The 16,040-nt window shown below is 34.8% G+C and overlaps 1 protein-coding gene across 5 annotated transcripts in view; it reads left to right on the forward strand.

The window, feature by feature from the left end:
* LOC148952614 (uncharacterized) overlaps positions 1–16,040 on the forward strand; it is a 171,054-nt gene that overhangs the window by 39,177 nt on the left and 115,837 nt on the right. For 3 of the 5 annotated variants that reach the window (XM_089089038.1, XM_089089035.1, XM_089089037.1), the window contains exons 2-3: positions 560–637; positions 6,731–6,913. In XM_089089038.1, coding sequence (XP_088945164.1) covers positions 6,773–6,913 — 141 coding nt within the window. In that variant the 5' untranslated portion in view covers positions 560–637; positions 6,731–6,772. Of the gene's footprint in view, positions 1–559; positions 638–3,109; positions 3,202–6,730; positions 6,914–16,040 lie in introns of those variants that run through there. The other 2 variants (XM_089089034.1, XM_089089039.1) reach the window with 1 other exon arrangement.

The raw sequence follows: 16,040 nt of genomic DNA on the forward strand, positions 1-16,040 counted from the left end.
AAGTAAAACGGTTGCGGAATTGTTTTGAGAATCAAAAACATTTCCTGGATTCCGATGGCGATTCCTATTCTAGGAAAATTAACAGTCTTCTTGATTTCGAAATCTGATTCCAACTAATCATCCCATCACTATAAGATAGGTCTGTTGATGATATTTAACAGTGTCCCAAGATATACTTGAGTAAAATTCCATAGTTTCAGAGAAGCCTAAGGCATTAAGTAATAATGAAATATTTAATTTTTGAAACTATTGATTAATGTACATACTTTTCCCGAGATTCCAAGATCTTTGGGAAAATCCCAAGGATTGGCTGCCCTGCTATAAGCCTATCTTGACAATTTTCAGGTTTCTTGCATAGGGATGTGAACAGTTGCGTGGGGGCTTGGGACCACCTCCTTCTGAAATCCCATATTTTCTTGTGCTTTTTTATTACTGCTTGCCCTCTATTTTTTTTTATTAACCCCCCCCCCCCTCCCCCTCGAAAAAATTCTTAGGTAGCGCCAATTCCTACTATCTTTAAGTGTCTTCTGAATTTCATTCTTGGTATTCTATTTTTTAGCCCAAGGATTGCACGACATATGCTTCTAACTATTGAGAATTGTGATTGAAGTCCTACCCAGAAGTTGCTGGTTCTGGGGTAAGATTCTGTTGTATTTTATGCATTTGACTGAGCTTTTCAAGTTTAGCTACAGGGTTTTGAATAAAAGCTAGGTTAGACTAGAAAGTTAAAGTTATTAGTTGAGAAGTAAAGAAAAATAGAAGTTTTCCACACCTGTGAACCATGAATGTATTATATCAGCTTAAGTCTTATGTTCCTTGTGAAACGCGCGATTTTGCGACTAGCTTACAACTGTAGTTTTTACCAAAATGACAATATACTACATCTTTGGATTGAATAATTTTACACTTCCATCGAACTAGTTGACATTCTTAATGTGAATATTTCTCTATTTTCTTTTTATTCACCCCTGATTCAGGTTCGTGTTCCCTATGGAACATATGACTTAGCGATAAACCCTAAAACCCACAGTTGTAGCTCGTACGAAAAAGACAAGATACTTGCATCATCGGATTCTTAGTTTTGGATTATACATTCAGTATAATCCAAAGAGCGAATTATGATGTAACTTGACTTTTTCTTAAAGAGTGGTTTAATATAGGAAAGTTTCTCCAATTTTAGGATATTTCAGCAACCTTTGTAGTGTATTTTCAATGTAAAAAGTAAAAGTCAAATTTATAAATGGATAAACTAGAATATCTGCTATCAAATGATAGCAAAATTGTTGTCGTAAGCTGAAACATAAAAATCGTAGCACTGGATAAGAAAAAAACATACCAAAAGCTTACACAGAAATATTCCTGAATAATTTTAAATTCTTAATTATCAAATTCATTGATAAAGCTTAATTCGTTTCTATAAAAATTCAGCAGTCATTCACCTTGTGAACAGTACAGAATCAGCTAGGCATAAAACATTCAATTTCATGTTTCTGTATTTTTTCGCAATAACTTTGTTCACAGTTCAGAGTTTGGCTTTTTGGTTTTAACTTTTTTATATCTATACATACAGGCATATAGGATTATTTGTCAAAGACGCTGGAAACACAGGAATATTTTAAGAAGAGTTGAGGTAACAGAGTGCTTTATCTATATGCTGGTGTAACCACCAGTGGCACAATTTACTTTTACAGTAATCGGGTGGTTCGTTTTATTAGTTCTATTGCTTATTTATATATAATGTTTGGTTTATTTGTTGACTCCTTTGTTTTGTCGTGTTGGGATTTTTTTTTTCGGTTTTTCTTTTTTTTTTTTTTTTTTCTCCGTCAATATTTTTGTTAACTCGACGGTTTATCAGTAAATTCATTCATTCATTCGTATATATGTATAAGAATATTTTTTTCTTTGTATATATATATATATATATATATATATATATATATATATATATATATATATATATATATATATATATATATATATATATATATATATATATATATATATATATATATATATATATATATATATATATCAAAAATTATTTATTTTTCATGCATTTTTCCATTTTTGTTGATATTGCATCTTTGCCATTAAGTCTATTTGAAGAAAAGGGTGATATAGGGCAAAATCCATGGAATAAAGCCTACCCTATATAACTTGGGCTATAGCCTATACCTGCATGCTAGGGGATAGAGATAAAGTAAAGTGAAGAGCTTTTAGGAATGATATAAGCAAGTATCAGTTCGGAAAATTTTTATGAAGTTTTGAAGTGAGTTAGTATTAAGTTCTGAATTATGAAGTTTTTAGGGCAGTGCCACATTTTCCTCAGTGTTGCTGCGTTGAACTGTGAAAATAGATAAGCAAAACTAATTAGCTACGTTTGACAACACTTTTGTCCTTAAAAATTTGAACTGTAACACCCTATTGTTTCACAATAACAACTACAACTTCGAAGGAAAGCTACACCTTAGGCCTTAATGATTTCGGTGCCAATGATTTTAACTATTAAATAATAAATAATAATAATTTATTATTGTAATTTTAATTATAATAATTGATTATTAATAGTTGTATAAATTATAAATAATAATTTAATTATAAAATTATAAAATAATTTTAACTAAAATAATATTTTTAGCTTAGCCTATTCTTTGCTAAATTTTGAGCCACGAAACGTCAAGTTTGACACCCGCTGCTACTAAAAACTTTATAGCTGCTTATGGAAGTCTTTCTCACCAGACATTGAATGTTCGAATTTTCCTAATTTTTTTATACATATATGGTATGTGTAAGTTTTCACTTAAGCAATTTAAGGAATTAGATTGAATTTTTTACTATTCTTTGTACTTCTTAAGCGGGAGATTTTTTACATCAACAGAAGACCTATAACTCAAATTTAGGAACGTGAGATTCCGGTGATTAAATGCACCGGGTTTATATCTTTTCAATTATTTCGCTACAGCAGTACATTTAGTCATCGCAAAATAATGAAAAGCAATGTTTAAAATGGTAGCGGATGTAACTAACATCTGTTTCCTATAGCAAAATTTGGAATAGGGATGTGTGGACCAATTAATATGTGTTTGCGGGTTTCGGTAGTTGCTTATCAGCAGACATTATGGTCATTTTAACGTTGTGTTTATTTGGATTTCGGGAATAGTTTTTTATATGTCGTTTCACTCTGCTTTATCTGTGTTATCTGTAAGTTTTTATTTTTTGTTGTTGTTGTTTTTGCGTCAATTCAAACATACTTTTTATTTTGCAAATAATACTCTTTTTTTGAGAAGTCATTTCGGTTTTTCTTACAAAGGGACTGTAAAAAGTAGCGGAGGGGCGAGGGGGCGGGCGCCCCCTTAACATAGTCTAAAGTAGTGTAATTTACTTAATTAACATAAGTTTGCTTTAATTAAACTTGCTCCTAACGCAAGTGTATCGGATCAACCTATTTTGAATCAATCAGAATTTTGCAGTCCAACTATTTCACTTAACTCTTTCTCTAGTTTGCATTTTCCTTAGTTTAAAACAGTCACAGCTGGAACCGTGATACCAATTCTGGTTTAAGCATTCCATAAACACAGTGTGAACACTGTATTTGAACTTACCATTAAACAAAAATCAACGAAGTTAAATTGTGAAATCAACGTGTCTACGGCCATTAAAAACAAAAGGAAGAACAACGAGCGAATATTTCGTCTGTATCGTAACAAGTGTACTCAGCGTTGAATAGGGGAAATAAATTATTTTAATAATGTAAAAAAAAAAAGAAAAAAAAAATCTTGAATGACAAATCAAAAGAGAGACAAAAAATCAGACCAGTATGCACAATAACTACTCCCAAGTAACAACCTGGCAAGCAGAATATTTATATCCTTTAGTTTTTACGTAGTTGTTGTGCATATTGATTAGATTTTTTTCTTTATTTTCTTTGGATTTTAGTTGTTTTAGGTTTCCTTTTTTTAAATTGTTTTGGTTTCAATTCTTTCCCTTTTTCAACTCTTACCTTAGACCTTAGTTCCTCCTGTGCCACCAGAGGCACCCAGGGCATCCAGGAAGAGCCTCCAATCATCCCTCATATGTGCTGCTGCCCATATATCTTCCCACTGGGGCATGGGCGCCCATAAGCTGAATTCCAGGGGGGGTAAACTTCGTCTAATTGCTACTTTTAATGCTATATAATGGAAATCCCAGGACAAAAATATTAAAATAAGGCAGCATCATTCAGTCAGGGGGGAGCAAGAGCCCCCTGCCCCCCCCCCCCGCCTCCCCATATGGGCGCCCATGCACTGGGGCTGGACCGTCGTATTGATGTGTTTGAGGTCCCGCTGGTATGTTTGACGAAGTGTATTTTTCGGCCGTCCTCTTCTACGGGATCCCTGCGGCTGCCATTCTAGTACGGTTCTAGGAAGTCTATCCTTCGTCATACAGATAACATGCCCCAAGTACCGCTATCTTTTTTTTCAACTCTGGGGCCTTTTTTTGTAATGGGGCAAAAAATCTCTTGTCCCTCTACTGTTCTTCCTTCTGTCTGTAGACCCGTTGTTTCCAAGATTCGCTTCTTTGGTTTTGTCATGGTTGACAAATTCGGTTTTAGGAGGCTTTTTAATCTAATAGATTAAATGTTAACAATTGAATATTTTATTCTAGTCAAAAGGAAAACTTCGGAAAGGCTGTTATTTCTTAACATAAAACATCTTGTCTGCTAAATTTGTGTGATTACATATGTTTTGCTAAGTCGTCAATTTGTGTAACTGTTCTTTAGTTTCGTGTAACTGTATTTTCTCGTTGTTCAATTTTGCTCATGAGAAGAACTCTTTCTAGCGTAAAAAAAACATCTTGGACAAAATGCGAGTTAATTATATTGGCATTGCTTGTGACACGTTAACTAAAAACAGCGTTTCAACAGAAAGTTAATTTTGATTCCCAAGTCGGTACTTATCTGTTTGGCAGTACACACTCGAGAATTTGGATCTATAAAATCAGACAATAACCGGTTTATTGCTCTTTGTATATGGAGCCAATTAGCTTCGGCTCAGTGGAAAACTACATTGTAGCTATACTTTAATAAATATTTAGTTGGTATTTTGGTTAGGTTAGGTTACATTTTGCATGCCGCCCCGCTATACTTAACCCCAACCCCCCATAATGCGCAAATATACAGCCCATAATATATATATATATATATATATATATATATATATATATATATATATATATATATATATATATATATATATATATATATATATATATATATATATATATATATATATATATATATATATATATATATATATATATATATATATATATATATATATATATATATATATATATATATATATATATATATATATATATATCCTATCTATCTCCTAAGTGTCTCAGTTGTTTCAAGCCCGTACCTGTTGATCCAAATCCTCGAGTGTGTATTGGCTAACAGACAAGTAGCCTACCCCCAAATCTTCCATAGCTCTTCATTTAAGAAGAGCTCTCTAATTCTTTTGATTAAACGATTTGACTGACTTCCTAGAAAAGAAATCTCAAAAATAAAATAATAATAAGAAGAATAATCGCATCCGAAGCTTTTCACGATGCTTTGTCGTACAAGTGACATGAAGCGTGTAGTGTGAGCAGTATTATTATTTGTGGATTCAAAGAGCATTAGAAACTGATAAGAATTGAAACTGGCTTTAGTATCGAAAAGAAAAATCACTTATGTCATCTAGCGTTTGGCGACTTTGTTTAACCCAAAACTATTGTAGACTTTCAAGTATCCTAAATTGTATGGGAGATTAGAGAAAGCTGATTTCCGTCCCCAGTAGGCCTACCAGCTTTGTCAACTAGCCTGCTTAACCTGCCAATAATTTTCTTCTTTTTTAATGAATTTGCCAGACGCTACAGGTGGCGTTAGTAGTTTTAGTCATTAAATAATTTTATGATTTTGATCATCGTTTTCCTTTGTTAGATCGTCCAAGATCCAACTCTTCCAGGTACCCCATTAGCTTTAAGTTGAATGTCAATGTTAGCAAAATCTCAGAAAAATATTTCCTCACTCTTTGTGCCAAAGTTTTAAAAGGTTAAACATCTACTCTTTGGTCTTCTTTGGATGGATTCGTCAAACCGAACCAAGGCTCAGACCAAAATGACCCATAGCCATCAATCGTCTGAACATAGATTTTCTTCTTATGAATTCGAGGCAGTTCCCAGAGTGAACTGGGATATTTGTCCTTCTCTCCATTTCGGGAAAATCAGGGCGAAGAGTGTAAAGAGAGGCTGAAAGAGTGACATATATCTAGAGAGAGGAGAATGAGCTGAAGGAAAGGGTGTGTTGCAAAAAAAGCTCTGATAACTAAATAAGATCACAATTTAGTGGAATCAAGAATATCATATTTTAAGGAATGACTAAGTATAAAGACTCAACGAAAAAACCAACAACAAACGACAACAACTGTAATGTGAATGTGGAAAGTCTCAATTAATTCCCCAAGATAACACCAAAAGGAGTATGCTACGATGAATAGATCTGCTCATGAAAAAATTTGTTCTTTCCAGTTTCAGTAAAATGAAGCTGTTGCATTACCTGTTCGAGCCATTGTGAGTAGATACGGTGTATTTTCTTTTCCCTTCTTTTAGTTTTATTTGAATATGCCTTGGACTTAGTTTTTTTTTTGTATTCCCGTATTCTGGATGCAAAATTCTTGCTTTACTTATTTATAATGATTTCTTTAAGGTGGATCAAAATGAATTTCGATCTCATTTTTTACCAAGTCCAATGAAAACCGTCAGTGACTCGTCATTGGAATTTCGAAGCTCCAAGGACGAAACCAGTGGGCTACCTCTTGTTAGAGATGAAGATATTGACGGATTTGAAAGTGTTGACCTGAAAAAATCGAAGGACCGTCAAGAAGCATTGGTAAGACTAATGTTATGTATGCTTGATACAGTAAAATAAAAACATACTAAATCCATTATTCAATTGCAGTTTGATATCATTTGGTTAATCTAAATGGTTGTACATATCAAGTTTTCCGTTTGGACGAATAAAAAAAAGAAGAAAAGAATTGTGGTTTCGACGATGTCACAGATCAATAGTGGAGCCATAAGTACATCGACTTTAAATTCGTTTTTTATGTGGTTGTATTTTGGATGGCCGAAGAGACACTTCCCTCGACCAAATATAAATAGTTTATTATATTATTAGAAAAGGTTGACGCCAAACCTGACCTGTAAAATTCAACCCTAAAAAACTCAACCTGGTCAAGCCCAGCCCAAGTAAAATTACGTTTAAATCTAATTAAACCCTCCAAAACGACAGTTTAACAGTTGATTTTTTTTTTGCCTTAAAATAATACCAGTGATAAGGTTGATGACGATGATATTGATGATCTTGATGATGGTGATGGTGCCAACAATCACGTTAGTCTTGACAATGGATACCACGATTTCGCGGATGAAGCCGTATTTGATGGTGACACCTTCAACGACTATATTGAAGATGATGAAATAGACGACGTTAGCGGAGAAAGTACCACTGGTAGTGGTGATTTTGTGTTGGCCTTGTTGATTCTGATGTCGTGAAGTTGGATGCAATCGAGTTCTACAGTTTAGAAATTTTAAACTTCTCCTCAGGGGTTGGTTGAATTAAACTGGGATGAATTCCATGAACAAAGATGATTCAGGTTTAGCCATAGTCAATGCTAAGTAGTATATTATGCTGTTGATAGTTCATAGTTAATTTTTCAACTAATTGTGTCTCCGAATTTTGTTGCTAGTTTGGGGGTCCTTTCCCAAACCTAATTTAAGCATAGGCATTATATTTAAATTACTTAATAGGAAAATTATCGCGTTATACGTTTGCAGTTCAATATTGTTATCCCGTTTCTTGTTCTATGCCTTTTTCTATAGCTGTTCAGAGTCATTTGTCAGATTCAACGTGTCATAGATACTAAACATTAACTCCTCCTTCCTGTTTATCCTTCACAGATTCACACACGCTAAACTAACACGCTCCAACATTCCACAAATAAAATTATGCACAATGAAATATGCGGTTAGAAGACATCAAAATGACAAAATTATGATTTGTCTTCTAATCGCAGATTTCGTTGTCCAATTTTGTATAATTTCAAGTTACGACCTCCAATAAAATGTGGGAAATCTGAATTGCAAACGAAAAATGAGCCATATTTTGTTGCAAGAATATGAATTGGGATGGTGAGAAAGTAGATTTTTATGATGGTGCTAAAGCGGTTCCAAAATTTCTATTGACAACCCTAATGTAAGCCAAACCCCAATATATCCTTCTATATGAAAAAGAAAGCAAATTTTGTCTCATTTTTTTTTTCTCATAGCATGCTTCAGTCTAAACTTAGAAGCATTTGAAAGACAGATGTTAGAATCACCTAAGTTGTCCTCTGTAATCTAGGCTGGTTTTCAATCGCTGGCAGCATCTGAGTTGACAATAGATGTTGGGGGAGCGGAGATGAGGTGGGATAGAAGGAAAGTAGACCTTTGTGGGAGTCAAAACGGTTGTAAAATTTCAAGTGACAACTGTAAAAACTGTTACATCGTTTGATCCTGCATGAAACTAAAGCGAATTTCGTCTCAAAGTTTTTTTCTTTCATAGAATGCCCCAGTCAAATGTTGAAGCATCCGAAAGACAGATATTTGAGTCACCTGAGTTGTTCTCTGCAATCTAAGCAGTTTTTCAGTATCTTTCAATTAATTGCTGGTAACTTTTGACTTGACAATTGGCCTTTGGGGGGAGACAAAGGGAGATAGGAAGAAAGTTGACCTTCTTAGGAGCCACTAAATGTTGTAGGTTTGCTTCTACATAAAAAAAGCGAAACTTGTTGCATTTTTTTCTCTCTCAGCCCTTTCCGCTCATTTTCTGTCCAGTCAAAAGTGGTTATTAGAAAGACCGATTTTGGATTGACCAGGTTGCTCCATGTGAACTACGCTGATTTTTAATATATTTTTATCGCTTACAACTCTTGACTCGTAAATTATCCGAAAGTATAATTTTGACTAAACATGCTTAATTCATGTATTTACCCAATACTCAGCATTTTACATGGGCAACATGGCAACAACTCCATTTCCTATTTTGGAACTACTTATGTTTCTAATTGTCCCCAACCCCTCATGGACATATTAAAAAAGTTAACCCACAAAGTACTTGTTCTCTGAGAATTTCACTGCTGTCAAGATAAATGATCAGCCCATCTAAAGTTTGCGCAGATGTGAACATAATCATTTAACAGCTGGACTTTTATTACCGATTTCCTGGTTTGACATAGAAGTCCAATTTATCTGTACTTACGTAGTTTATGTCAACGGAGGATATCATGTCACTATTACAGCTGATTAGCTCCTAAAAAATAAGTAACAGTCTAATTAACTTGAGGTTATGTAGTAATCTATCAGTAGATTATGCTTGGTAGAATTCGAACGCCATGGAATCACACGAGTAATCTATAGAAGAGCATGAAATCAGATGTTAAAGGGAAACTCTTCTAGACTTAGATTGTGCAGATGATTCAAGTGTCGAAGATCGACCAGTTGGATGGCTTCACTTACCGGGTTAGTATTATTAGCAAAGATGCTGGATGCAATGAAGACGTAAAGGAGGCCCTAGATGGTCAATCATTTTGATCAAAAGTTTCCGTCAATCTGTTGACGTGTGCTCCAATCAACCTTCAATCGAACCTTCAATCAGCCCTTCAATCTCGACCAAAGCTAATCTAAGATCCTATTTTCGATCAAAATGATTGAGTCATCTAAACTTTCTATCAATCACCGTCAACGCTTGACTCAAGCGTCAAACAGGTTCCTTGACGGTCAATCATGCTTGTGTCAACCGATTGGCGGAAGCTTTTATAAAAATGATTGACCTTCTAGGGCCTCCTTAAGAAGTAGAATTTGTTTATGTTTAAATTTTATATTTGTATGTTTAAATGTTAATGTTATTATTTGAAAAAAACTACGTTTTCTAAAGAGTTAAAGAGGCTGAGTTACAAGGTCGAACCTTAAAACGTACAGGGATTAGGAGGCACAGTTGGGGGCTGCCGCCCCAAACCCCGCTTTCGCAGCCTTTAAATAAAAAAAGTTTTTTAAACTGAAAGTAAGGAGCGACATTAAATCTTAAAACGAACAGAAATTATTCCGTATATGAAAGAGGCTGTGCCCTCCTCAACGCCTCGCTCTTTACGCTAAAGTTTTTTATTGTTCTAAAAAATAAAGTTGTGAGACAGAGTCAAACTTTAGCGTAAAGAGCGAGGCGTTGAGGAGGGCACAGCCTCTTTCATATACGGAATAATTTCTGTTCGTTTTAAGATTTAATGTCGCTCCTTACTTTCAGTTTAAAAAACTGTTTTTTTTTATTTAAAGGCTGCAAAAGCGGGGGTTTGGGGGCGGCAGCCCCCCAACTGTGCCTCCTAATCCCTGTACGTTTTAAGGTTCGACCTTGTAACTCAGCCTCTTTAACTCTTTAGAAAACGTAGTTTTTTTCAAATAATTTCTGCACGTTTTTGTACAGTTTATTACTTATTATTGCTTGACTAACTGTTAGCTGATCGTGTCAGGAGTTAAAGTTGGGGGGCTGCCGCCCCCCACACCCCCCGCTCTTGAACATTCTTGTGTTAAGGCTTTTAATTCCTGAATACTCAAATCACGTCGTACAGGGTGCCTCCTAATCCCTGTACGTTTTAAGGTTCGAACTTGTGACTCAGCCTCTTTAACAGCCCCCCAACTGTGCCTCCTAATCCCTGTACGTTTTAAGGGTCGACCTTGTAACTCAGCCTCTTTAACTCTTTAGAAAACGTAATTTTTTTCAAATAATTTAAAAAAGAAACTGTTTCTTTTTTAAAGTTTAAATTCAGTATATAAAAAATTTGCTCTGGCGGTGAATCGAACCCGGGTTTTCTGCCTGACAGTTTGAAGTATCAACCGCTGGACTAATGAGACACAATTGTAATTGTTTTTTAGTAAATGGAATCTATTTTCTCAAAGCAAATTCCCAAAAAACTTGATATTTGGTTTTTGGAAAACAGGGAAGGAGTGATCAGATTGAGCTGAAATTTTGAGGATAAGCTCCCAGGCCCCAGGAAAGCTCATCGTCTAAATTTCAGCCCGATCAGACAACGTTAAAGGGGGGTTGTGATGGGAAAAATTAACATGGACTCTTATAGGAAAACGAGGTTTTTCATAAATGTAAATTCGGGGGATAATTTTTTCGGTCTGAAAATATCAAAAGGCCCTAACAGGTCGAATTCTGCTTCAAATGAGTCCTCATTCACCCGGATCAGTTGCCAACTGTGGCCTGCAGGCGTGGATAAGAAAAAAAGAAATGATGATGATGAATTTTAAGTGGCTATATTTGGTTTTTGGAAAACTGGGAAAGAGTGATCGGATTGAGCTGAAATTTCGAAGATAAGCTCTTGGATCCTAGGAAAGCTGAACCTCCTAATTTCAGCCCAATCGGACAACGTTAAAGGGGGGCTGTGATGGGGGGGTCGAAACTTCCGGCCCAGTTTACCCCAAGAAGATAAAGTCGGAGGAGGATATTTTGCAAGTTTCTTAGTTTGAGCTCGGGCTACAAAATGCGATCACCGCCGTCTCTCTGCGATCTCTAGGACCTGAAATCGCTTAACATTGTGGTGGGTCGCCTCTTTATAGAGGCACAAGTGTGCCTCCTTGATGTTTATATGTTAAGAGTTTAAATGATTAATGTTTATGTGATCCTTTCGTAATCCCCCTCCTACAGGCCACGGAGCCTTTGTGGGTATTTGTAGATTGTTATGTAACTATTTTACTGTTATGTGGAAAATAAATCAATCTATCTATAAAAAAAAAGAATAGCCAAGGACCAGAGTGTTATTTCATTCATAGTTGAAACAAATTCGGAAGGATAAGAAGATGAATCTGCGAACCGAGATTAGAATAATAGAAGCTATAGTGATGACAGTGGTCAAGTATAGTCCTGAAACACGGGTGCTTCGGGAAAAGGATGCGGATTAGTTGGACGTTTTCCAGAGTAATTGTTTACAAAAAGTTTTGGGTACCTGTTTGGCTGGCGTGTTTCAAACAGTGATCTGTACGAAAAATGTGGTTCTATCCCACTTTCTAATAAGAACTTCTTAGTTCCTATACTTCTTAGAAAAAGTAATTGGTATGTAAAATGTGGTTCTATCCCACTTTCTAATAGGGACTTCTTAGTGAGCATCTCTATGCATAACTATGGCTGTTTTTCGTGTAATAGCGTTTTCTGTTTCTAACTGATGGAAATATTTGTAATAGTCTTTTAATGTTTATTATAAACCCATTTAACCCTTGAAAAAATATACAAAATCAGATTTCAGCTAGGAAAAACGAGTCTATTGACTTCTAAATTTTGGAGCCTGTCTCATTCACAGTACTTTCCTTTAAATTGTCAAGAACTTCTTTGTTTCTCTTATTTTAATTTTTGGGAACGTTTCAAAAAATCATTTTTTTTTCGTATAAGTATACCTGACCCAACATAGTTCCATAATGTCTTTTTTTGATTGGTGAAAAAAAAGAAAAGAAAAAGGAAACATCTCTGCTGCCTGTGCAAAAACGAGTTTCCTTGTCCCTAAAAATGGGGTGGGGGCTCAAAATCTCCTTTTTGTGGTGTTTGATCATGATTATTGCAATGGTGAACTTTTCATTTCGATTCCCCTCAATTTCCAAGGAATTTAAAGCTCTTTCAAAATTTTTGAATTTTTTTTTTCGCATTAAATTTTACTAGTAAGGTAAAAGCTTTATAATAGTTGTCACTCCTAAATCTCCTTTAACTTAGTTTTTTTTTTCAAGACATGTTTTTAAACTTTCTTTACTATGGGTCGTAGTTTACTCTTTACTAGGTTGCAGCTATAAGCCAGGCCCATTGCTTTCTTTTTTTCCATTTTGGGCAACTTCACTTCGCCAAGTCTTTTCGGGAGTTACGGACGGACAATGTTGTTGAAGTATTTCTTTTTGAATCTCTGAATTTTGGTACCATTAGCAAAACGTCACTGCATCATGGAGCCGATATGATTTTCTGATTTCAAAATATTCTATTCATCTATGGCTTATCGCTCTGTTTTTTATTCGTGTGGTAAACCGCCCCCCCCCCCTGAATAGTTAAGCAATAGATAGTATTCCTGTGGTTCTGGTGTCTATTTGTTTTCCTTCGAGAAGATAATAGATGCTGTATTTGTTAACACTCGACTTGTGTTACTTGGTCGTGCTCCACAGGGCACATAGGTCCCAACCCTTAGGAGAAATAGAGATTTTCTCTGAGGGGTGAAGGGTCATCGTCCGGAAAAGTATATTTATAAGCCACTGTTGTTCATTTTTTCCATACTGTGTCCTCTGGACCAATATCAGGTCCCCTCGCACCATCTCTCTGTATGAGCTGTGGTCACAAACATACACAATTGAATCTCTTCTATCTACTCCTCTGGTATGGTTCTTTGTGATCAGTTCAAACCTGAAAATCCCCAGTAACTTTAAAATTGTTGCTCCGTTCCGTCATAGTGATCCCTGCAACCTAAATTTAGTTGTAATTTTAAACAGTTTATAAAGTACGAAGTTGATTATTACTTTGTATCAAAATCTTATAATAAACAGACATAACATCAGAAAGCTGACGATAAAATTCTCCCCCCCCCCCTATAAACCAGTCTAATAAAGATGTGCCCGCAGAAGGCAGAACACGAATCGGATGATGCTTCCGCGTTTCCACAACCGAGAATGAAAAAAAGGTGGTTTATGTCGTTTTTGTCGACATAAACCATAAAACCGTTGTCGAGGCAGGTTAATCGTTGCGTTGTGTGGGCGTCTAGCTCACACAGTGTTGGGAAAATTAAACTTATATGTCTTTTAAATATTATAATAAACAGACATAACATCAGAAAGCTGACGGTAAAAATCCCCCCCCCCCTTTTAAACCAGTCTAATAAAGATGTACCCGCAGAAGGCAGAATACGAATCGGATGATGCTTCCGCGTTTCCACAACCGAGAGTGAAAAAAGAAGGTTTAGGTCGGTTTTAGAGGCAGGTTAATCGTCGCGTTGTGTGGGCGTCTTGCTCACACAGTTTTGGGAAAATTAAACATTTAGAAATAAATAAACCGTTTTAACAGTCTATGTCTTTGAACCTGTATAATTTAAACCAACCGGCCCTACATTTTCGATGTAAAGAAATATATATATCAGCTTAAAAATCTCAAATTTCTGATGACTAAAGCCTTCAGTATTTTAACGGTTGAAAGATCAGAGAGATTTTAGTTTGCTCACTGCTTATTTGTGGTCTCACTACCATATTTTTTTCGTACGTCCGGCTCCATAGTGGAACGAACCTTCATCTCAAGGACAATAACAGTACTCTCTTCTGATAACTTGCCTTTTAGCAGAAATTTTGAAATCAATTCAGTCTATTGTTTTACGAGAAGTCAATATTATTAGTGGTTTAATCCTTCTTTTGAAATAGCAAACAACATTTTGACTTTGTCACATTTTTCTTTTTTAATGTATGGTAAAAAATTGGCTAAAAAACCTTTCAACTTAAAAAAAATATATTTAGTCTTCAGTTAAGTTTAAACAATACTCTAGCCTTTTGGAAGGTTTTAGGGACGGCAACAACAACCTTCATTGTGGTAATTTGCGTTCTTTTAAGTTTGGCTTCGTTTTTCATTGCAATTTCTATTTGTTTTAAAAATAAAACTGTACATTTTTCACACATACTTAGGTAGGAAAATTCCAAAAACGAGGTTTAAAAACAAAGGTCAATACAGAAATGTTCCAACTATAGTAATACTTAAAATAATAAATAAAATAATAATAATCAAGAAAACCTACTATAATTAGAAACAAGATTACTGTCTATGAATAGAAAGCACGCAACTTTGGAAATACACAAGTTAGCTGTTTTGATACAAGAGGAAATTTACTTAATTTTAAAATTCGGTAATTTCTGGGATATAAATTTGTTTGCCTTGAAGATCACGGTCGTATCCAGGATGTGTGTTCACGGGAGGGGGCTATTTTGTTAGGAAGGGGGTACAAAATATTCAAAAAACGCATCAAAAATATGTTTATATGCATTTTTGTTACTTTTTTACTTTTTTATTATTCTTATAATTTAAATTGCTAGGAAGGGCCTGTTTAACATCGGCCTGGTTTAAAATTCCAGGTAAATCCAGGGTATCCTCTTCTTGTTGTTTACTTCTAAAACTGTAGATAAATATAATCTCTTCTCCTTATTAACAGTCTTATCAGACTTTTTTCCTTTGAAATGCGTTTAGTACTAGCTAAAATAAATACTGTATCATAAATTACTTTAATTTTTAAATTAAAGTAGAAGCCCCATGAATTATTTAAGAACACAAATTGTCTTCCATTAAATTTCCTCAATTCTCAAAGATTTGTAATTTTTATAGAAAAGCTGAATATGTTTGGTTTTGTTAGAACTTTATGCTGCATTCAGTATGGAAGTAGAGTTTTTCTATCACCTAAAACTGTTTCCTATTGCTATTTTCTTTCAATTCAGGATTTGGCTGTTTAAAATAAATTTTAATTATTACGAAAAGTTTATGAATGTGTGTTAAATTTTTATCATAGCTAAAATCGTGCGTGTAATTGTTTTCTTGTTATTCTTGGTAAAATTGCTGGTATTTCAGAAAAATGATTCCTAAAATCATTTTTTGATTTTACGTGAGACGTTGTCTCACGTTTACGGGTCTGAGTGAAACAACCCTTCAACCCATTGCTATATACAGTGTTATAATTTTTTTTTTACGATCACATTGTATTTTATAGTAAAAAGACTCGCAAAAGTTGTAGTATTTGTTGGGGTGTTTTTATTGAGAAATGCTGTTTTTAGTATTTATGTTGAGAAAAATTCTCTTACATTAGATTTTGAACAATAGATCCTACCCCGTAAACTTTTGTGAATGACACCACTGTTTAAATTTGCCCAATATTAGGCGCAGGATTTATCATTGGGAAAGGAGGAACGTTTAATCCTGGCTGTACACGCAC

The sequence above is a fragment of the Artemia sp. Qi Xiang Cuo genome, chromosome 5, assembly GCF_049724085.1.
Source record: "Artemia sp. Qi Xiang Cuo chromosome 5, ASM4972408v1, whole genome shotgun sequence".
Lineage (NCBI taxonomy): Eukaryota > Metazoa > Arthropoda > Branchiopoda > Anostraca > Artemiidae > Artemia > Artemia sp. Qi Xiang Cuo.